General features: G+C 46.5%; 2 protein-coding genes across 3 annotated transcripts; one reads left to right on the forward strand and one right to left on the reverse strand.

The window, feature by feature from the left end:
- Positions 1–847: 847 nt before the first annotated feature.
- Positions 848–6,922, reverse strand: LOC109767333 (probable calcium-binding protein CML8). 2 transcript variants are annotated; one of them, XM_020326094.3, is made up of 13 exons: positions 6,675–6,922; positions 6,422–6,582; positions 6,118–6,250; positions 5,963–6,012; positions 5,807–5,874; positions 5,412–5,510; positions 5,122–5,181; positions 4,970–5,029; positions 4,490–4,573; positions 1,939–2,126; positions 1,595–1,775; positions 1,370–1,472; positions 848–1,260 (listed from the first exon to the last, which is right to left on the reverse strand). In XM_020326094.3, exons 1-13 carry the CDS (start codon positions 6,737–6,739, stop codon positions 1,190–1,192), a joined length of 1,323 nt encoding a protein of 440 aa, XP_020181683.1. In that variant the 5' UTR covers positions 6,740–6,922; the 3' UTR covers positions 848–1,189. The 2 variants fall into 2 exon arrangements, with proteins under 2 accessions (XP_020181683.1, XP_040250951.1); XM_040395017.3 differs by lacking the exons at positions 4,490–4,573; positions 4,970–5,029; positions 5,122–5,181; ... (4 more) ...; positions 6,422–6,582; positions 6,675–6,922 and adding an exon at positions 2,391–4,147.
- On the forward strand, positions 6,738–8,548 carry LOC109767332 (red chlorophyll catabolite reductase 1, chloroplastic). Its single transcript, XM_020326093.4, has 2 exons — positions 6,738–7,379; positions 7,775–8,548. The coding sequence occupies exons 1-2, from the start codon at positions 6,738–6,740 to the stop codon at positions 8,390–8,392; spliced, it is 1,260 nt and encodes a 419-aa protein (XP_020181682.3). The 3' UTR covers positions 8,393–8,548.
- Positions 8,549–23,443: the final 14,895 nt, after the last annotated feature.

The following is a 23,443-nucleotide window of genomic DNA, read 5'->3' on the forward strand; positions in this document are numbered from 1 at the left end:
CATAGGCGACAAGGTTTTTTTAACAGCGATGCCTTCAGGAAGGGAGCAACGCTTAAGCGCCGCCGTCACCGGATCCGATCATCCAAGGCTAGAATCTAAGTTTTCATCCAGAAAAACCAGCCCGAGCATATCCAAGCAATGCCTTCAATAAGATAACAACGTAAATAAATCGTCATTGTTAGGTATAACCAACTCGGTCAGACCTAGGCTTTCACCCCAGAGCTCGAGACGTGTCATTGCTCCATCAACATCACTTATGCCTTGTAGCTGCCACTTTTCTGCGGCCCAATAGCTACATGCGACGTGCGACTGCCATAGCTACACAACCATTCCTCCACGTCAAGCCGTCATTCATAGTTTGAATTTCCTTGCCGAAGTCAACCATCGGAAGGAACCCTTCAAAGTCAACTCGGGCCATCTATGATTTATAAACCACGTATGTGGCCCGTTGTGCCCTCGAGGGAAAACCCAAGTGGAAACCTTATCCTTTGTTGTCTTTTTTATTAAAAGATAGGCCTCCCTGCAAAGCACACACTATTTTTAGGGGTTGGCCGCCTTGTTTGGTTAGGTCAACCCGGTGATCTTTTATTCGCCCCTGTAAACATCGTGCCGTCTTAATAAAGCTTGTGAGTTTTCCTAAAAATCGATCATAAAAAAATGGGGATGGTGGAGAGGTGGAAACGGGACAATAAAAAAATATGACATCAACTTAGACGTGTAATAACTATTTCTTATTTAGATGAGCGATGAAGGGACCGCTTATATTTTTTGACAGGGAGAATACTTTATTCATCAGACCATAATAGTGATACCATTTACAAGTAAGTATTTACGTGAGAAAAAAACATAGAAAGTGTATTATTATTATTATTGGCAAATGAACAGCACCACTTGTCTGGGCCAGGATGATTTTGGAAACCCGATTGCCAGTTTGAGGACTAGCCCAGTACATTTCTCAAATTGATGGACTAAAATGTTTCCACAGGACAAATTGATGGACCCTAAGCCGCAGTTACCACATGTTTTTTTCTTGAGACATGCGCAGTTACCACAGGTGCAAACATGCGAAACTACATGTACTACGTATGCAGCACGATCTAGTAGGCACATGTACAGTACAATCGACCAACTATGTCGGCCCAGTGCTTGGCACTCCTTCCACCCCGCACTTGTCCTCTGCTCATCAGCTCTAGAATCCGGCGCCGAAGCCCGTCCGCTTCATCATCTTCATGAACTCCTCCATGTCGACCTCGCCGTCACCTGCACGCATGATCAGATCGAGTCAGCGCAGATCAATACTTGAACCACAAAGCAACCTAGACGATACCAAAGAGAGAGAGATGTGCAGGTGCAGGTGCAGTACACGGACCGTTTTCGTCGGCGGCCTGGATCATCTCTCTGACCTCGTCGAGCGTGAAGTGCTCGCCGGCCTCGATGGCCAGCCGCTGGATGTCCATATCCGATATCTTCCCCTGCGGATGGATCATGGATGATTGCATTAACAGAGAGACAGAGATTGCCACAACATATCGCAAATTCCCAATCTCTTTGTTGTTTAATTTGGTTGGTGAGTGGTCGTGAGTAGTGTGCGTACGTTGGCGTCCTGGTCGATGATCCGGAAGGCCTTGTGGAGCTCGTCCCTGGCGTCCCTCTCGCCCATCTTGTCCGTCATCATGTGTATGAACTCGTCCAGGTCGATGGTCCCGCTGCCGTCCTTGTCCACCTCCGCGATCATCTGCTGGATCTGCTCCGGCGTCATCTCAAACCCCAGCGCTCTGCAAATCAAGAAACATATATATCAACACATCAAGGCACACGAACGAATCAGATGATGGACTCACTCCCTGGATGACTGAATCACAATCAAAATTCAAAGGTACAGGTTTCCGACGGCGCCGGAATCAAATCAAGAAGAGTAGACTGAGCAGTCAGTGGTACCTCATTGCGACGTTGAGCTCCCTTGCATCGATGGTGCCGGAGCCGTCGGTGTCGAAGAGATCGAAGGCCTCCTTGATCTCCTTCCTCTTCTGCGCCGTCAGGCGCTTGCGGCCGCCCCTGTCCCTCCGGTAACCGGGCCGGGGATCATCAGAAGAAGGCTCCTGCCGCTGCCCTCTGAAGTAGCTCGTCTACATGCCAAACGAAAAGCAGAGCTCAGCTCACCGTACTGTTACTCTCCAGTGGAGTAATTGAGCTCTTTCCTACCCTGACTACATAACTAAGGGGAAACAAGGAAAACTCTGCTTTCACTGAAGTCTACTCCTACATATCATTGGGCGGGTTATCAATCAGGGGTGGCAAGAGCAAAGAGGAGCAGCAAGAAATTAGCTAGAACAAATCCCGCGATCGCAAGTAACTTTGAATCAGCTGGTCAGAATACATCAATCGCGTACCATTTGCAGGGGGCGAAGCAGTGCAGAGCAGAGGTTTCTCCCTAGCTCCCGCCTTCGCAATTATTGGCCAGCCCGACTGGCACCTTCTTCTTCTCCTCCTTTCTTAAGACTCAGATAGTCAGATTCTTGCAGAAAGTGGGAGAATGATCGGGTTGGGTCGTCTTCTTTCCACGAGCCAGCGAGAGAGGAAAGTAGAGAGGGGAATTCTGAAGAAAGTGCTCACGGAACCACGTTCCCTTGTGTTAAAAACAGAAAGGGGATCATTAGATTTAGAGAGCACAGGTGACGGACTAGCGTGCAGCTTTGGCACATGCTTTTCCGGGTTTCAGTGGGCTGTTTCGTGTTGCATTAAACGATAGCGCCCTATGTGCGTGCTTGTGTCACTTTTACGGCCCGGACACGTAACAGGCTGCCCCCAACAGGCGACTGTGACCGGAGCGCTGGACGGCTCAAGGCTCAAGGCTCAAGAGTCAAGGGTGTGTGTGATTGTTCTATTTTGCAAAGTAGATGAATATTAATTGGATACTACTGTTCGCCATTTGATTCTGACGGCGACAGGTTTTTCGTGTTGTAGCTGCAGCTGACTGTGAGATACAAAAATCCGTATCCGCCACTTTCTAGCAGGGCCCACTCCAGCACTCTTTGCAAGATGCCCCTTTTATTTTCACCATTCTGCATCTTTAATAATTGATAGAAAAAACAATGTCCTTAACGAAATCGGCGTCCGCATGTTGTGGCGCGGCTTGGACGTACGGCATTGGCTCGGGGCGGCAGGCGTCTGAGCCGGCGTTTTTCTCCACGCGGCTCGCTTCCTCCCGGCCATCACATTTGCGGTCTACTGGTCGTAGGTGCACCGCTGTTCAAGTTTTTGTTTAGCTCTCCGCCGGCTTGATCCTAGTTTCCATGTGGTACCCTGCTCGCAGTTGCTCTACTATGTAGTTCTTGATCGTGAGCGAGCACTGTCTGTTATCTTTCAGTTTTTTCTCCAAGCTTTTGCCTTTGTAATCAGCATCACTGTATGCTAGCCGGTTGATGGCTTCATTAATTTAAAAAGGGGCTTTATGAATTTTCTCTAAAAAGCACGTGGACCCACAGGCCGCAAGCAATGTTCCAAACATGTACACCGCGCTTTTGGGACAAAATGTATTTAAACCCGAGTAGGAAATAAAGCCTGATAGGCCCAGTGCCCATTTGGGCAGATAGGATCGATAGAGACCCGGTCGATTCTACAAAAGAAAGACCCGACCCGTTTAATCATGAAATTAGTCATATAGTACAATTTTATAAACGAGACGAGACATGCAAAAGCAGTTAACAGAATTGAACCCGTGAAAATGTAAATTGTTACACTGACAAGAAACTTAATGCTGAATAGTAAGCACCTAATGAAAAAATAACACCTACGGTCATAGGATGACATGTACTCTCATAGCTTGAAAAATGAACTTATATTGTGGGACGGAGGGAGTAATTAATTAATTGTGTGATTAAATTGCACTAACTATTTTTGCCACGTCTACGTCAAACTGCACTAACTATTTGCTATTACGCGATGCTTTTTTCCTCTGTTGAGTAGAGTAGAAAGGGGTTTCGACAAAAATGATGGTTGTTGCATTTTCAAAATAATAATGGTGGTTGCATTGTTTATTGCTGTTGGGTACGTTTGACATTCATAATTTACTAAAACATCCAATTCGTAGTAGATTGGCCAAAAACTAAAGTATCTAGAATTCGTTCCTTAGAGCTGAAAGTGCTACTGAAGCATCTATTACAAGAAACACGGACCAAAACTTGAAGTCGTTGGATCGCCAAAACTGCACGAAGAACGCACCCATTACCAAAACCTCCATGGATCCTGGTAAGGAGGAACATATTTCTCTGTCGGGGGGAGGAGGTGAAAGGATGCCACAGCCTTTTGTAGCAAAGGTCCCATCTGTGTTCCAAGAGAGGTTTAATCGTTAGTAAGTAGATGAAATTACATAAGATAGGTTCAAAGAAAAAGACATGTTTCTGTTAAATGAAAATAATAAAATGAACCCACAATACTATTTTTTTGTAATAACATAAGAAGAAACTATCAAAAACAGTATAGAACTTACAGATTCCCACTGCTTGCTGAGAGTGGAGGCATTTAACGAGTAGAGGAAACCTAGTGAAAAGAAAGGGGAGTGAACAAAGCCATCCTGTAAATATAAGGGACTAAAATGTCTTGAAAAAGAATGCAAAGATGAAACAATACCATCTCGCTCAGCAGTACATGCTACATTGTGCCGAAACAGATTAGGTTCTGGTGCCTGAGACAACAAAGGTAACATGTTATCTTATATTCCTGCACAAGCCACAACCTCACACCAACCAGTCAACGCAGTGCTTCAGAAAAGCATTATAATGCAAAATTTTATCCCTTGATCTTTCACATGTATGTTTTGTTATCAAATACTACTCCCTCCGTCCGGAAATACTTGTCGGAGAAATGCATAAAAATGAATGTATCTAGAACTAAAATACATCTAGATACATCCATTCCTCCGACGAGTATTTCCGGACGGAGGGAGTACATAGATGGCTGAAAAACTTACAGATTTTGTTGGTGATTTCCGAACAATATATTCATAATACCAGTATGGCTCTCCATCAACCTACAAACAAATTTTACAAATGTGCCAGATGCATATCAGCTCCAAAAGAAAAACATGACTACGAGTCACCGGCGAAAGTCGCCAGAACTTACATCTGTAGTGTGTGCATCAAGGACGGAACTCTCCGCCATTCGCTGGCTTGTCGTTACCTTCTGCAAAGGGATGTAGTTTGTCATGAGTATCTGACCTGTGACTCTGTTTTTGGCTGAACTTTGCTTTTTAGATATACCAATATGTGAAAAGCATGATAAACATTAAACCAGAAATTTCTTCTGAAATTAATAATGTACGTATGTGATTGCTCTTGTCACAAAGAATGATACCCTTTTTCGAGATTAAGAATGATGCCATTTTCATTTACATAGATAGAAGAAATAGTTACCAATGAAGATTTGTCAGACAGAACGCAATCAGCAACATCTTTTGCAGCCCAAGTTTTCTTGTCTTTCGAAGGTAGAAAGCGTGAACTTGGTGGCCCAATCTGCAACAGAAAGCTGATGAGCATTGGTGTGTTGTATTATTGGTCGATTTGTTTTACTTTTGGGAGCTCAGCTGACACGAGACCATGTACACAATCTGTTTGAACATCATCAACTTGCACTAAACCACCAACCAAATTGCTAACAGAATCTTTTGCACAGAGCAAATTTGGACATCTCCAAGTACCAGATAGTACTCCCTCCGTCCCAAAATAAGTATCTTAACATTGTACTAACTTTGTAGTACAAAGTTGAGACACTTATTTTGGGACGGAGGGAGTAGTATTTTAGAAATTACCGAGACTGAGATGACAGCATTGTTGATCATGTCAAGGCGCTCCGATACGATGCGTTGCCGTGCATCAGCTGCAAAGAGTATGTCAGCTTCGCCTCCCATTCAAACCACACAGGAAGACTCTGAAAATGTGTTTCTGCTATACCGGGGACTACTCACGAGATAGTGGCGCCGCAGAGGAATATCGCTCCGATTTCCTCGACTCTACCCTGGAAAGCAAAACATTAGTAAGTTTTGTCTGGTGAAGAAGACAGCAGAGCATGTAAACAAAACATGTTTCATAGGAAGTTTCAGACAGGGGACTGGAAAAATACCATCTGAAGGAGGTTTTCTTCCCTGGCAGCTGAACCGGGTAAAGAAAAGAGTAGGCGTTGGTCTCGTCTACCAGCATGGCCATCTTCACGCCGTCGTCGTCCACCTCGGCAGCAGCAGCACACGATTCTACTACTGGATCAGCATGCATGACCAAAGAACTTTCACATCAGAAAGGTGAAACAGTAACACAAACCATCATCAGAATGTGAAGACGCTCACAATGCCATCTACAATCCACTGGTAAATCCGAGGACAAGGAAATCTACAACTTAGGAGAGATCGTGAGTGAAATGAGTAACCCACCTGAAATCGGGAGGACGATTGCAAAGGAGCAGGCGAGGCCGGACAGCACGAGCTGCCTCCGCTCCAGCCCGCGGCTCCACGAATCGGGCGCGCACGAGCACGAGACCGCCCTCCTCCTGGACGGCGGAGCGCACCATGCTGCACCAGCCGCGCCCTTGCTCCTACAGAGCTCCCAAGAATCAGGACGCTCCAACGGACAAGGTTGGCCATGGAACAATTGGCTGCACATGTGTGTGGATGGAACGATAAGTACCTGGGGTGGGCCGCGGAGGAGGAGCGGGGGAGGGGGGAGGCCGGGGAGAGAAGCGCCGCCGCCATGGCCGCCCTGTCGCCGGTGGCCGGCCTCACTCTCGTCGAGGAAGAGCAGAGGAGGACACGAGAGAGCTTCCCCCCGGCAACGAGGAAACGTTATCCTGATAGCACGGCACGGTTACACGCCTACTCCACGCCACGGACACGCGGTGACTCGTTGGCATTCACCCTGCCCCACCTTCCTTCTCTGCCCATCCAGTGGCTGGAGACCGCACACCTCTGCTTACTACTCCTATTCCACGCCTCGTCGCTGTCCGCGCGGTCGCTTGCCATGCTGCTCCGGCCAGAGCACCGCCTCCGCTCGCCGCCAGCGACCGCGCCCGCCCCTTCCCGAGCCTCCATTTCCGTCTCCGCGCCGGCGCGCCCTGCCGTCTCCCGCCTCCCTCGCGGCGCGCTCCGGCTCCCCCGCGCGGCTTCTCCGCTCAGGGGCAAAGCGTCGAGCGCCGTGCGCGCGTCGGCCGGACCGGCGGGCATGCCGTCCGTGGCGCACCGGGAGGTGGCGCGGGCCGTGGCGGGAGAGGCGGAGGCGCGGCTGGGCGACCGGCTGCTGCCCTCGGCCGTCCCCGCCGACGTCGCCGAGTTCCGCAACGGCGACGGCACCGCCCTCGGCTCCCTGGACGTGCGCCGCGGCGCGCCCGGCTCCTCGGTACTTCCTCTCGCCCCCGAGGTCTCACTCACAAAATACTACTACTCCCTCCGTCCGGAAATACCTGCATTGAAATGGATGTATCTAGATGTATTTTAGTTATAGATACATTCATTTTCAATCCATTTTAATGACAAGTAATTCCGGATGGAGGGAGTACTACTTACTACCCACCACGACTCAACTAGAATCGGAAGACATTTGCTCGGATGGAACTTTTGCGTGGCAGCTCCATCTGAAACTTTTGTTAACACGGTCGCCAGAAAGAACAGGAGCATTGGAATCATGAAAGCAAACTCACTTATAAAAACTTGCTTTACTTTGCTTGCTCCTTTTGAAATCATACAACAGCAAGGAACAACAGTTACAGCTCAAGTGTTCTTTCTTGTCTACAGATCGATTTCATGCTGCAGTCGTCGCTTCACTGCAAAGTCCCGAACGGTGCAATCGACATCACGTCTCTCTTCATTAACCTAAACGCCTCGACGGACGCGCCACATTTCGTCATGGAGTTCATACAGGGCAGCCCAACTTCAATGGTTGTGCTTCTGGACCTGCTGCCACGGAAAGACCTCGCGCTCCACCCGGAGTACATCGAGAAGTACTATGGAAATACTGAGGCGGACAAGCAACGCAAGATCATCGAAGAATTGCCGCAAGCCCGCCCGTACCTTTCGCCGTCCCTCTTCGTGCGCAGCGCGTTCTCTCCCACGGCGGTGTTCTTCACCATTGACTGTGGGCAAGGAGGGGAGAGTGTCTTGGAGGAGATAGTGCATGGTCATCTGGCGTCTGTTGTTAAGGGTCTTCTTCAGATATGGCTTGGTACTTGCGCCGGTGACACCTCTGAAGTGGACGAGGGCGAGAGGGAGATCATGGTTAAGAGGGACCGGACTGTAAGATCAAAGTCGATCGAGGTCGACCTGACCGCGAATTTGCCGAGGATGTTTGGCCCCGACGTGTCCGGCCGTGTCATCGCCGAAATTCGTAAGGCCTTTGGGGTGGAGGAGGCCTAGCATTCAGAAGTAGAAATGTGACTTTAGATTACAAGCCAATGGGAATGGAAATAGTTATTTGGTGGAAAATGTTTCTAATCTGTAATCCGTCTTGTCAGAATCACTGAACTGAATGGTGTGATGATGATTTGCCAACAAGATGCATTATCTCCATCATTTTTGTGTGTGTATGAAACGACCCTTGAGGCCTCACATTTGGTGATCTCCAGTTTTGGGTAGCAACTGTACAGAGGTTAGGCAAGGTTTCTTGGAGCTACACATTCCTTTCGCTTTCACTGCTTTGCTTTCCTTCTCTACGTGTCGAGTGGTCTGTGGGAAGCAAACATTATCCATTCAGACTTTTCTTAAGGAACTAAAAGAGTATATAATCAAAACAACTCCCGGAAAACATTGAGCAAAAAAGGCGCGAAGGTTTAGGCGCTGCTCGGATTCGGTGTAAGTTTATACACCCGGATTTAATTTACAGGTGTAAATTACCGGCCGCACTGTATTTTCCGTCTGGAATAGAAACCTCTGTATCGATTACGGAGGTATTTGGGAGGCAACCGACAATTCAAACGAGCCTTTGTTTATACTTTGCGGATGTTCCGTTTAGGGGCGGTGCCATTAAGGATTTGGATATGAACTAACTATTGTCTATATTGGGCGGAGCATGCTAATAAATCCAGGGTAAGCTCTACCAAATTCTTCACAACTTATTTCAAGGTTGGGAGCCAATGCCCCCCCCCCCCCCCCCCCACCCTTGAGTATATGTACATACACTGGTGCAGCGATGTACTATACAAAAGGGTTTGAGGTAAATACACTAGAAGTCACAGAACTTGCACACAACGTTCAGTTTAGTGCATAAACTTGTAGAATACGTGTTTCTGGTCATCTAACTTGTCCTCTTATTCATATACGGTGCTTTCTACGGTATCCAGTCGTATCCCTATGCGTGCCACATGGAGGGGCCCACTGTCAGTAGCTGAGATGGTGGTAATCCGCATGCACTTTTTTAGATAGCACCCTTGTATTTTATTTATTTACACACAAAAAATCTGAAATAAATGGAAAACATTGGAACGCTTGTGGGATTTGATCAGACGACCTGCTGTGATTCGCCCACTATAGACTGCCACTTGACCAGCTGAAGTTTTACATTAAATGTATACAATTTGCTTTATATAACATAGACCATACGAATTAAAGTAAAAAATCAAACCGGGAAAAGGGAAACCCCACTTCAAACCGGCGACCTGTTGCACTAAAGCGGGCGTCCTAACCAACCGCCTAATGTTACTTCATGTTTATTTGAGACTACAAAGATATATATCCAAGTGTAAAAGTACACGTTCTGAACTATATTTTCTCTTATCTAGATTATTAATTTAAATTTATTTGAATTCAGACAAAATTTCTGTTGATTTGTCTGAATTTTTTCATTACTAAAACCGAAGTTACTTGGACTACTATTATGAAAAAGTTCAGACCTCGAGCTCGAGCACGTAGTCCGAAAGAAATTTGTAAACATTCATTCTGAACAATATTTTCTTTTATCTAGATATTCACATTCAAAGAATTTCTTTTATGATTTGTCACAAAAAATTATGTGCATTCATTTTGACCTATATTTTTCTTTATCTAGATTTTAAAATTTCAAATTATTCAAATTCAAAACACAATGTCATTGATTTATCCAAAAGAATTTACGTACATTCATTCTGCACTATATTTTCATTTATCAAGATTTTAAAATAAAAATTGTTCCAATTCAAAAAAAAGAGTTGATTTGTCCGAAAAATTAACGTACATTCATTCTACACTATATTTCCTTTCATCTAGATTTTAATTTTAAGTTTTTTCGAATTCAAACAAAAAATATTTGATTTGTCCAGAAGAATTTATATACATGCATTCTGCACCGTATGTTCTTTTATTTAGATTTTTAAATTTACATTTATTCGAATTCAAGCATAAATGGAGTTTGTTTGTCTGAAAAACATACGTACATTCACTGTGCACTATATTTCCTTTTATATAAATATTTCAATTTAGAATTATTCGAATTCAGACAAACATTTCGTTGATTTGTCCAAAATAATTTACGTATATTCATTCTACATTTTATTTCCTTGATCCGATTTTAGAATTTTAAAAATCAAATTCAACCAAAAATTTCGTTGTTTTGTCCAAAATAATTTGCATTCATTCAATCTGCACTATTTTTTGCGGGAATATATATTCAAAGTTAGGTACTATGTGCAAAAAACATAGCTTGCTGCCATTGGAATACATAAAATTTATACTATACAATACATAGCACTTTTATCTTTTTTTATATCTATTTATCACTGATAAATTAAAATCAAATCTATCTTACATAGAAAAAAACAATACACAAGATAAAATTTGTTTATGTTATTAAGTGTCGTTGTGGCCTGATGGTTGGCACTTGTACACGATGCCATAGTATCAAACTGGGGCTTTCCCTTTTCAGCAACCCTTTTCACTAGTAGAAAAGAGGGCTTTGGTTCAGGCCGGGTCAGCCCATTAGTCCCGGTTCAGTCCAGAACCAGAACCCATGGGGGCACTGGTCCCGATTCGTGAGGCTAGGGGCCTGCCGGGCCTCGTGGGGGCATTGGTCCCGGTTCGTCTGGCTCCTTTGGTCCCGGTTGGTGGGACGAACCGGGACCAATGGGCCTCGCTCCTGGCCCACCACCATTGGTCCCGGTTGGTGGCTTGAACTGGGACCACAGGCAGCCCTTTAGTCCCGGTTCATGCCACGAACCGGGACCAATGAGGTGCCTATATATACCCCTCGCCCACGAGCAGAGCACTCCAGTGCTCTGTTTTTCTCTGGCCGGCGAGGGGAGGGCTTTGTGGTGCTCTACCTCACCTTCTATGCACATGAGGTGTTCGATGAAATGCCCGAGCCACACTAGTTAAGCTTTCTCGTCTCGAAGTTCGACCTCAAAGCTCCATTTTCCTCGAGATTTGTCTAGGTTTAGCGGCCCGTCACGTCCCATTCTCGTCTTCACCGCCGTCGATCGCCCGCGCCGATCTCGTCGCCGGCACCACCATGGTGAGCCTCTTGTTCTTATCTTCTTTCTGAAAGAAAAAAATTCTTACTTTAGATAAATACTTGTCTAATTTTTTTACTATTTTATTGCTTGTTATTATATAGTGCGATGGTTTTGGTATCCGCCCCCGTCGGCCCTCATCCTTGAAGGGGTTCGTAGCAGAAATCAAAAAATTTCTACGCATCACCAAGATCCATCTATGGAGTTTACTAGCAGCGAGAAGGAAGGAGTGCATCTACATACCCTTGTAGATCGCGAGCGGAAGCGTTCAAGTGAACGGGGTTGATGGAGTCGTACTCGTCGTGATCCAAATCACCGATGACCGAGCGCCGAACGGACGGCACCTCCGCGTTCAACACACGTACGGAGCAGCGACGTCTCCTCCTTCTTTATCCAGCAAGGGGGAAGGAGAGGTTGATGGGGATCCAGCAGCACGACGGCGTGGTGGTGGAAGTAGCGGGGATCCCGGCAGGGCTTCGCCAAGCGCAAGAGGGAGGGAGAGGTGTCACGGGAAGGAGAGGGAGGCGCCAGGGGCTAGGGTACTGCTGCCCTCCCTCCCCCCCACTATATATAGGGGTCCTGGGGGGGCGCCGGCCCCCTGGAGATCCCATCTGAGGGGGGGGGGGGGCGGCGGCCAAGGGGGTGGCTTGCCCCCCAAGCCAAGTGGGGCGCCCCCCCACCCCCAGGTTTTCCAACCCTAGGCGCAGGGGAGGCCCAAGGGGGGCGCACCAGCCCACCAGTGGCTGGTTCCCCTCCCCACTTCAGCCCATAGGGCCCTCCGGGACAGGCGGCCCCACCCGGTGGACCCCCGGGACCCTTCCGGTGGTCCCGGTACAATACCGATAACCCCCGAAACTTTCCCGGTGGCCGAAACTGGACTTCCTATATATAATTCTTCACCTCCGGACCATTCCGGAACTCCTCGTGACGTCCGGGATCTCATCCGAGACTCCGAACAACTTTCGGGTTTCCGCATACTAATATCTCTACAACCCTAGCGTCACCGAACCTTAAGTGTGTAGACCCTACGGGTTCGGGAGACATGCAGACATGACCGAGACGACTCTCCGGTCAATAACCAACATCGGGATCTGGATACCCATGTTGGCTCCCACATGTTCCATGATGATCTCATTGGATGAACCACAATGTCGAGGATTCAATCAATCCCGTATACAATTCCCTTTGTCAATCGGTACGTTACGTGCCCGAGATTCGATCGTCGGTATCCCAATACCTCGTTCAATCTCGTTACCGGCAAGTCACTTTACTCGTACCGTAATGCATGATCCCGTTACCAACCACTTGGTCACTTTGAGCTCATTATGATGATGCATTACCGAGTGGGCCCAGAGATACCTCTCCGTCATACGGAGTGACAAATCCCAGTCTCGATCCGTGTCAACCCAACAGACACTTTCAGAGATACCTGTAGTGTACCTTTATAGTCACCCAGTTACGTTGTGACGTTTGGTACACCCAAAGCACTCCTACGGCATCCGGGAGTTACACGATCTCATGGTCTAAGGAAAAGATACTTGACATTGGAAAAGCTCTAGCAAACGAACTACACGATCTTTGCGCTATGCTTAGGATTGGGTCTTGTCCATCACATCATTCTCCTAATGATGTGATCCCATTATCAATGACATCCAATGTCCATAGTCAGGAAATCATGACTATCTGTTGATCAACGAGCTAGTCAACTAGAGGCTCACTAGGGACATGTTGTGGTCTATGTATTCACACATGTATTACGATTTCCGGATAACACAATTATAGCATGAACAATAGACAATTATCATGAACAAGGAAATATAATAATAACCATTTTATTATTGCCTCTAGGGCATATTTCCAACAGTCTCCCACTTGCACTAGAGTCAATAATCTAGTTACATTGTGATGAATCGAACACCCATAGAGTTCTGGTGTTGATCATGTTTTGCTCTAGGGAGAGGTTTAGTGAACGGATCTGCTACATTCAGGTCCGTATGTACTTTACAAATATCTATGTCTCCATTTTGAACACTTTCACGAATGGAGTTGAAGCGACGCTTGATATGTCTGGTCTTCCTATGAAACCTGGGCTCCTTGGCAAGGGCAATAGCTCCAGTGTTGTCACAGAAGAGAGTCATCGGGCCCGACGCATTGGGAATCACCCCTAGGTCAGTAATGAACTCCTTCATCCAGATTGCTTCTTGCGCTGCCTCTGAGGCCGCCATGTACTCCGCTTCACAAGTAGATCCCGCCACGACGCTTTGCTTGCAACTGCACCAGCTTACTGCCCCTCCATTCAAAATATACACGTATCCGGTTTGTGACTTAGAGTCATCCTGATCTGTGTCGAAGCTAGCGTCGACGTAACCCTTTACGACGAGCTCTTCGTCACCTCCATATACGAGAAACATATCCTTAGTCCTTTTCAGGTACTTCAGGATATTCTTGACCTTTGTCCAGTGTTCCATGCCGGGATTACTTTGGTACCTTCCTACCAAACTTACGGCAAGGTTTACATCAGGTCTGGTACACAGCATGGCATACATAATAGACCCTATGGCCGATGCATAGGGGATGACACTCATCTTTTCTCTATCTTCTGCCATGGTCGGGCATTGAGCCGTGCTCAATTGCACACCTTGCAATACAGGCAAGAACCCCTTCTTGGACTGATCCATATTGAACTTCTTCAATATCTTGTCAAGGTACGTACTCTGTGAAAGACCAATGAGGCGTCTTGATCTATCTCTGTAGATCTTGATGCCTAATATATAAGCAGCTTCTCCAAGGTCCTTCATTGAAAAACACTTATTCAAGTAGGCCTTTATACTTTCCAAGAATTCTATATCATTTCCCATCAATAGTATGTCATCCACATATAATAAGAGAAATGCTACAGAGCTCCCACTCACTTTCTTGTAAACACAGGCTTCTCCATAAGTCTGTGTCAACCCAAACGCTTTGATCATCTCATCAAATCGAATGTTCCAACTCCGAGATGCTTGCACCAACCCATAGATGGAGCGCTGGAGCTTGCATACCTTGTTAGCATTCTTAGGATCGACAAAACCTTCCGGCTGCATCATATACAATTCTTCCTTAAGAAAGCCGTTAAGGAATGCCGTTTTGACGTCCATTTGCCATATCTCATAATCATAGAATGCGACAATTGCTAACATGATTCGGACGGACTTCAGCTTCGCTACGGGTGAGAAAGTCTCATCGTAGTCAACCCCTTGAACTTGTCGATAACCCTTAGCGACAAGTCGAGCCTTATAGATGGTCACGTTACCATCCGCGTCTGTCTTCTTCTTAAAGATCCATTTATTTTCTATGGCTCGCCGATCATCGGGCAAGTCAGTCAAAGTCCATACTTTGTTTTCATACATGGATCCTATCTCGGATTGCATGGCTTCAAGCCATTTGTTGGAATCCGGGCCCGCCATCGCTTCTTCATAGTTCGAAGGTTCACCGTTGTCTAACAACATGATTTCCAGGACAGGGTTGCCGTACCACTCTGGTGCGGAACGTGTCCTTGTGGACCTACGAAGTTCAGCAGTAACTTGATCCGAAGCTTCATGATCATCATCATTAACTTCCTCCCCAGTCGGTGTAGGCACCACAGGAACATCTTCCCGCGCTGCGCTACTTTCCGGTTCGGAAGGGGTGACTATCACCTCATCAAGTTCCACTTTCCTCCCACTCACTTCTTTCGAGAGAAACTCTTTCTCCAGAAAGGACCCGTTCTTGGCAACAAAGATTTTGCCTTCGGATCTGAGGTAGAAGGTATACCCAATGGTTTCCTTAGGGTATCCTATGAAGACGCATTTTTCCGACTTGGGTTCGAGCTTTTCAGGTTGAAGTTTCTTGACATAAGCATCGCATCCCCAAACTTTTAGAAATGACAGCTTAGGTTTCTTCCCAAACCATAATTCATACGGTGTCGTCTCAACGGATTTCGACGGAGCCCTATTTAAAGTGAATGCGGCAGTCTCTAAAGCATAGCCCCAAAATGAGAGCGGTAGATCGGTAAGAGACATCATAGATCGCACCATATCCAATAGAGTGCGATTACGACGTTCGGACACACCATTTCGCTGAGGTGTTCCAGGCGGCGTGAGTTGTGAAACGATTCCACATTTCCTTAAGTGTGTACCAAATTCGTGACTTAAATATTCTCCCCCACGATCTGATCGTAAGAACTTTATTTTCCTGTCACGTTGATTCTCAACTTCACTCTGAAATTCCTTGAACTTTTCAAAGGTTTCAGACTTGTGTTTCATTAGGTAGACATACCCATATCTACTTAAGGCATCAGTGAGAGTGAGAACATAACGATAGCCACCGCGAGCCTCAACACTCATTGGACCGCACACATCAGTATGTATGATTTCCAATAAGTTGGTTGCTCACTCCATTGTTTCGGAGAACGGAGTCTTGGTCATCTTACCCATGAGGCATGGTTCGCACGTGTCAAATGATTCGTAATCAAGAGACTCCAAAAGTCCATCTGCATGGAGCTTCTTCATGCGTTTGACACCAATGTGACCAAGGCGGCAGTGCCACAAGTATGTGGGACTATCGTTATCAACTTTACATCTTTTGGTATTCACACTATGAATATGTGTAACATCACGTTCGAGATTCATTAAGAATAAACCATTGACCAGCGGGGCATGACCATAAAACATATCTCTCATATAAATAGAACAACCATTATTCTCGGATTTAAATGAGTAGCCATCTCGAATTAAACGAGATCCTGATACAATGTTCATGCTCAAAGCTGGCACTAAATAACAATTATTGAGGTTTAAAACTAATCCCGTAGGTAAATGTAGAGGCAGCGTGCCGACGGCGATCACATCGACCTTGGAACCATTCCCGACGCGCATCGTCACCTTGTCCTTCGCCAGTCTCCGCTTATTCCGCAGCTCCTGTTTTGAGTTACAAATATGAGCAACCGCACAGGTATCAAATACCCAGGAGCTACTACGAGTACTGGTAAGGTACACATCAATTACATGTATATCACATATACCTTTGGTGTTGCCGGCCTTCTTATACGCTAAGTATTTGGGGCAGTTCCGCTTCCAGTGACCACTTCCCTTGCAATAAAAGCACTCAGTCTCAGGCTTGGGTCCATTCTTTGACTTCTTCCCGGCAACTGGCTTACCGGGCGCGGCAACTCCCTTGCCATCCTTCTTGAAGTTCTTCTTACCCTTGCCTTTCTTGAACTTAGTGGTTTTATTCACCATCAACACTTGATGTTCCTTTTTGATCTCCACCTCCGCTGATTTCAGCATTGAATATACCTCAGGAATGGTCTTTTCCATCCCCTGCATATTGAAGTTCATCACAAAGCTCTTGTAGCTTGGTGGAAGCGACTGAAGGATTCTGTCAATGACCGTGTCATCCGGGAGATTAACTCCCAGCTGAGACAAGCGGTTGTGTAACCCAGACATTTTGAGTATGTGCTCACTGACAGAACTATTTTCCTCCATTTTACAACTGAAGAACTTGTCGGAGACTTCATATCTCTCGACCCGGGCATGAGCTTGGAAAACCATTTTCAGCTCTTCGAACATCTCATATGCTTCATGTTTCTCAAAACGCTTTTGGAGCCCCGGTTCTAAGCTGTAAAGCATGCCGCACTGAACGATGGAGTAATCATCAGCACGTGATTGCCAAGCGTTCATAACGTCTTGGTTCTCTGGGATGGGTGCTTCACCTAGCGGTGCTTCTAGGACATAATCTTTCTTGGCAGCTATGAGGATGATCCTCAGGTTCCGGACCCAGTCCGTATAGTTGCTGCCATCATCTTTCAGCTTGGTTTTCTCTAGGAACGCGTTGAAGTTGAGGGCAACGTGGGCCATTTGATCTACAAGACATATTGTAAAGATTTTAGACTAAGTTCATGATAATTAAGTTCATCTAATCAAATTATTCAATGAACTCCCACTCAGATAGACATCCCTCTAGTCATCTAAGTGAAACATGATCCGAGTCAACTAGGCCGTGTCCGATCATCACGTGAGACGGACTAGTCAAGATCGGTGAACATCTTCATGTTGATCGTATCTTCTATACGACTCATGCTCGACCTTTCGGTCTTCCGTGTTCCGAGGCCATGTCTGTACATGCTAGGCTCGTCAAGTCAACCTAAGTGTATTGCGTGTGTTCCGAGGCCATGTCTGTACATGCTAGGCTCGTCAACACCCGTTGTATGCGAACGTTAGAATCTATCACACCCGATCATCACGTGGTGCTTCGAAACAACGAACCTTCGCAACGGTGCATAGTTAGGGGGAACACTTTCTTGAAATTATTATAAGGGATCATCTTACTTACTACCGTCGTACTAAGCAAATAAGATGTAAAACATGATAAACATCACATGCAATCAAATAGTGACATGATATGGCCAATATCATTTTGCTCCTTTGATCTCCATCTTCGGGGCGCCATGATCATCTTCGTCACCGGCATGACACCATGATCTCCATCATCATGATCTCCATCATCGTGTCTTCATGAAGTTGTCACGCCAACGATTACTTCTACTTCTATGGCTAACGTGTTTAGCAATAAAGTAAAGTAATTTACATGGCGTTATTCAATGACACGAAGGTCATACAAAATAAAGACAACTCCTATGGCTCCTGCCGGTTGTCATACTCATCGACATGCAAGTCGTGATTCCTATTACAAGAACATGATCAATCTCATACATCACATATATCATTCATCACATCTTCTGGCCATATCACATCACAAGGCACATGCTGCAAAAACAAGTTAGACGTCCTCTAATTGTTGTTGCAAGTTTTACGTGGCTTCTATAGGTTTCTAGCAAGAACGTTTCTTACCTACGTAAAACCACAACGTGATATGCCAATTTCTATTTACCCTTCATAAGGACCCTTTTCATCGAATCCATTCCGACTAAAGTGGGAGAGACAGACACCCGCTAGCCACCTTATGCAACTAGTGCATGTCAGTCGGTGGAACCTGTCTTACGTAAGCGTACGTGTAAGGTCGGTCCGGGCCGCTTCATCCCACAATACCGCCGAAACAAGATAAGACTAGTAGTGGCAAGAAAAATTGACAACATCTACGCCCACAACTGGTTTGTGTTCTACTCGTGCATAGAAACTACGCATAGGCCTGGCTCATGATGCCACTGAAGGGGTTCGTAGCAGAAATCAAAAAAATTCTACGCATCACCAAGATCCATCTATGGAGTTTACTAGCAACGAGAAGGAAGGAGTGCATCTACATACCCTTGTAGATCGCGAGCGGAAGCATTCAAGTGAACGGGGTTGATGGAGTCGTACTCGTCGTGATCCAAATCACCGATGACCGAGCGCCGAACGGACGGCACCTCCGCGTTCAACACATGTACGGAGCAGCGACGTCTCCTCCTTCTTGATCCAGCAAGGGGGAAGGAGAGGTTGATGGAGATCCAGCAGCACGACGGCGTGGTGGTGGAAGTAGCGGGGATCCCGGCAGGGCTTCGCCAAGCGCAAGCAGGAGGGAGAGGTGTCACGGGAGGGAGAGGGAGGCGCCAGGGGCTAGGGTACTGCTGCCCTCCCTCCCCCCCACTATATATAGGGGTCTTGGGGGGGCGCCGGCCCCCTGGAGATCCCATCTGAGGGGGGGCGGCGGCCAAGGGGGTGGCTTGCCCCCCAAGCCAAGTGGGGCGCCCCCCACCCCCAGGGTTTCCAACCCTAGGCGCAGGGGAGGCCCAAGGGGGGCGCACCAGCCCACTAGTGGCTGGTTCCCCTCCCTACTTCAGCCCATAGGGCCCTCCGGGACAGGTGGCCCCACCCGGTGGACCCCCGGGACCCTTCCGGTGGTCCCGGTACAATACCGATAACCCCCGAAACTTTCCCGGTGGCCGAAACTGGACTTCCTATATATAATTCTTCACCTCCGGACCATTCCGGAACTCCTCGTGACGTCCGGGATCTCATCCGGGACTCCGAACAACTTTCGGGTTTCCGCATACTAATATCTCTACAACCCTAGCGTCACCGAACCTTAAGTGTGTAGACCCTACGGGTTCGGGAGACATGCAGACATGACCGAGACGACTCTCCGGTCAATAACCAACAGCGGGATCTGGATACCCATGTTGGCTCCCACATGTTCCACGATGATCTCATCGGATGAACCACGATGTCGAGGATTCAATCAATCCCGTTACAATTCCCTTTGTCAATCGGTACGTTACGTGCCCGAGATTCGATCGTCGGTATCCCAATACCTCGTTCAATCTCGTTACCGGCAAGTCACTTTACTCGTACCGTAATGCATGATCCCGTTACCAACCACTTGGTCACTTCGAGCTCATTATGATGATGCATTACCGAGTGGGCCCAGAGATACCTCTCCGTCATACGGAGTGACAAATCCCAGTCTCGATCCGTGTCAACCCAACAGACACTTTCAGAGATACTTGTAGTGTACCTTTATAGTCACCCAGTTACGTTGTGACGTTTGGTACACCCAAAGCACTCCTACGGCATCCGGGAGTTACACGATCTCATGGTCTAATGAAAAGATACTTGACATTGGAAAAGCTCTAGCAAACGAACTACACGATCTTTGCGCTATGCTTAGGATTGGGTCTTGTCCATCACATCATTCTCCTAATGATGTGATCCCGTTATCAATGACATCCAATGTCCATAGTCAGGAAATCATGACTATCTGTTGATCAACGAGCTAGTCAACTAGAGGCTCACTAGGGACATGTTGTGGTCTATGTATTCACACATGTATTATGATTTCCGGATAACACAATTATAGCATGAACAATAGACAATTATCATGAACAAGGAAATATAATAATAACCATTTTATTATTGCCTCTAGGGCATATTTCCAACAGTCCTGTCTATGATTCGGATGTGGTATATATTATCTTGATAACTATTAGTTCATTTATTGTTTATGAAAATTATGCCGACCAACGTGACATAGATTTTATTTATCTAGGAGGTATGTGAACCGGAAATTCCAACCGACCCTATTGTCGAGAGGTTAAATTTAGTTGAAGAAGAAAACAATTTCTTGAAGGAAAAAATAAAAAAAATTGAGGAGGAGAAGATGATATTGGAGTTGCATGTTGCGGATGTCGTCGATGATCACAAGATCAAGATGGATGCAATGCGCTTGAAGATTAGAAAGATTAGAAAATATGCCATTCATACCGAGGCTTGGTATCATTATGCCGTTGGATCAATTGTTACCTTGGTTGCGATTATGATAGCATTTCTTTTCGCATTGAAATGTTTTACATAGTTTCAATGTATGGTTTAATTAATTAGATGCTCTGGAGAGCTATATGTTGTTAGCTGAGAACTATGTATGTACTTTGGTTTTAATGTGATGATGAACTTCTATTAATTTGGTCACTTAATTATCTATTCATGATGTTCTGTAATGGTTTTTGACACACTTAATTATATATTATGCACGCAGATGAACCGGCAATGGATGTACGGTGACAGACACACCTTTGAGTACATTAAGGGCGTGCATGATTTTCTCGAAGTGGCTGAGGCAAACAAGCAGAATGGTTTTATGTGTTGTCCATGCCCTAAATGTGGGAATACGAAGTCTTACTCTGACCGGAAAATCCTTCACACCCACCTGCTTTACAAGGGTTTCATGCCACACTATAATGTTTGGACGAGGCACAGAGAAATAGGGGTTATGATGGAAGACGGCGAAGAAGAAGAGGACGATGACAACTATGTGCCCCCTGAATACGGTGATGCTGCAACGAGGGAAGCTGCTGAAGATCAAGAGGAACCAGACGATGTGCCCAATGATGCTGCAACGGGGGAAGCTGCTGAAGATCAAGAGGAACCAGTGCCCGATGTGATGATCTCCGCCGGGTCATTGTCGATGCAAGGACGCAATGCGAAAGTCAAAAGGAGAAGCTGAAGTTCGATCGCATGTTAGAGGATCACAAAAAAGGGTTGTACCCCAATTGCGAAGATGGCAACACAAAGCTCGGTACCGTACTGGAATTGCTGCAGTGGAAGGCAGAGAATGCTGTGCCTGACAAAGGATTTGAGAAGCTATTGAAAATATTAAAGAAGAAGCTTCCAAAGGATAACGAATTGCCCGACAGTACATACGCAGCAAAGAAGGTCGTATGCCCTCTAGGATTGGAGGTGCAGAAGATACATGCATGCCCTAATGACTGCATCCTCTACCACAGTGCGTACAAGGATCTGAACGCATGCCCGGTATGCGGTGCATTGCGGTATAAGATCAGATGAGATGACCCTGGTGATGTTGACGGTGAGCCCCCCAGGAAGAGGGTTCCTGCGAAGGTGATGTGGTATGCTCCTATAATACCACGGTTGAAACGTCTGTTCAGAAATGAAGAGCATGCAAAGTTGATGCGATGGCACAGTGAGGACCGTAAGAAAGACGGGAAGTTGAGAGCACCCGCTGACGGGTCGCAGTGCAGAAAATCGAGAGAAAGTACTGGGCTGAGTTTGCAGGTGACCCAAGGAACGTATGGTTTGGTTTAAGCACGGATGGCATTAATCCTTTCGGGGAGCAGAGCAGCAATCACAGCACCTGGCCCGTGACTCTATGTATGTATAACCTTCCTCCTTGGATGTGCATGAAACGGAAGTTCATTATGATGCCAGTTCTCATCCAAGGCCCTAAGCAACCCGACAACGACATTGATGTGTACCTAAGGCCATTAGTTGAAGAACTTTTACAGTTTTGGAATGGAAACGGTGTACATACGTGGGATGAGCACAAACAGGAGGAATTTAACCTGCACGCGTTGCTGTTTGTAACCATCAACGATTGGCCCACTCTCAGTAACCTTTCAGGACAGACAAACAAGGGATACCACACATGCACGCACTGTTTAGATGACACTGAAAGTATATACCTGGACAAATGTAGGAAGAATGTGTACCTGGGCCATCATTGATTTCTTCCGACCAACCATCAATGTCGAAAGAAAGGCAAGCATTTCAAAGGCGAGGCATATCACCGGAAGAAGCCCGCCATGCGTACCGATGATCACGTACTTGCTATGGTCAATGATTTACACGTAATCTTTGGAAAGGGTCCCGGCGGACTAGCTATTCCGAATGACGCTGAGGGACACGCACCCATGTGGAAGAAGAAATCTATATTTTGGGACCTACCCTACTGGAAAGACCTAGAGGTCCGCTCTTCAATCGACGTGATGCACGTGACGAAGAACCTTTGCGTGAAACTGCTAGGCTTCTTGGGCGTGTATGGGAAGACAAAAGATACACCTGAGGCACGGGAGGACCTGCAACGTTTGCACGAAAAAGGCGGCATGCCTCCGAAGCAGTATGAAGGTCCTGCCAGCTACGCTCTTACGAAAGAAGAGAAAGAAATCTTCTTTGAATGCCTGCTGAGTATGAAGGTCCTGACTGGCTTCTCGTCAAATATAAAGGGAATAATAAATATGCCAGAGAAAAAGTTCCAGAACCTAAAGTCTCATGACTGCCACGTGATTATGACGCAACTGCTTCCGGTTGCATTGAGGGGGCTTCTACCGGAAAACGTCCGATTAGCCATTGTGAAGCGATGTGCATTCCTCAATGCAATCTCTCAGAAGGTGATCGATCCAGAAATCATACCAAGGCTAAGGAGTGATGTGGCGCAATGTCTTGTCAGTTTCGAGCTGGTGTTCCCACCATCCTTCTTCAATATCATGACGCACGTCCTAGTTCATCTAGTCGACGAGATTGTCATTCTGGGGCCCGTATTTCTACACAATATGTTCCCCTTTGAGAGGTTCATGGGAGTCCTAAAGAAATATGTCCGTAACCGCGCTAGGCCATCTCCATGGGCCATCAAACAGAGGATGTCATTGGGTTTTGTGTTGACTTCATTCCTGGCCTTAAGAAGATAGGTCTCCCTAAATCGCGGTATGAGGGGAGACTGACTGGAAAAGGCACGCTAGGAG

This window comes from Aegilops tauschii, chromosome 7 (genome assembly GCF_002575655.3).
Source record: "Aegilops tauschii subsp. strangulata cultivar AL8/78 chromosome 7, Aet v6.0, whole genome shotgun sequence".
NCBI classification, from domain to species: Eukaryota; Viridiplantae; Streptophyta; class Magnoliopsida; order Poales; family Poaceae; genus Aegilops; species Aegilops tauschii.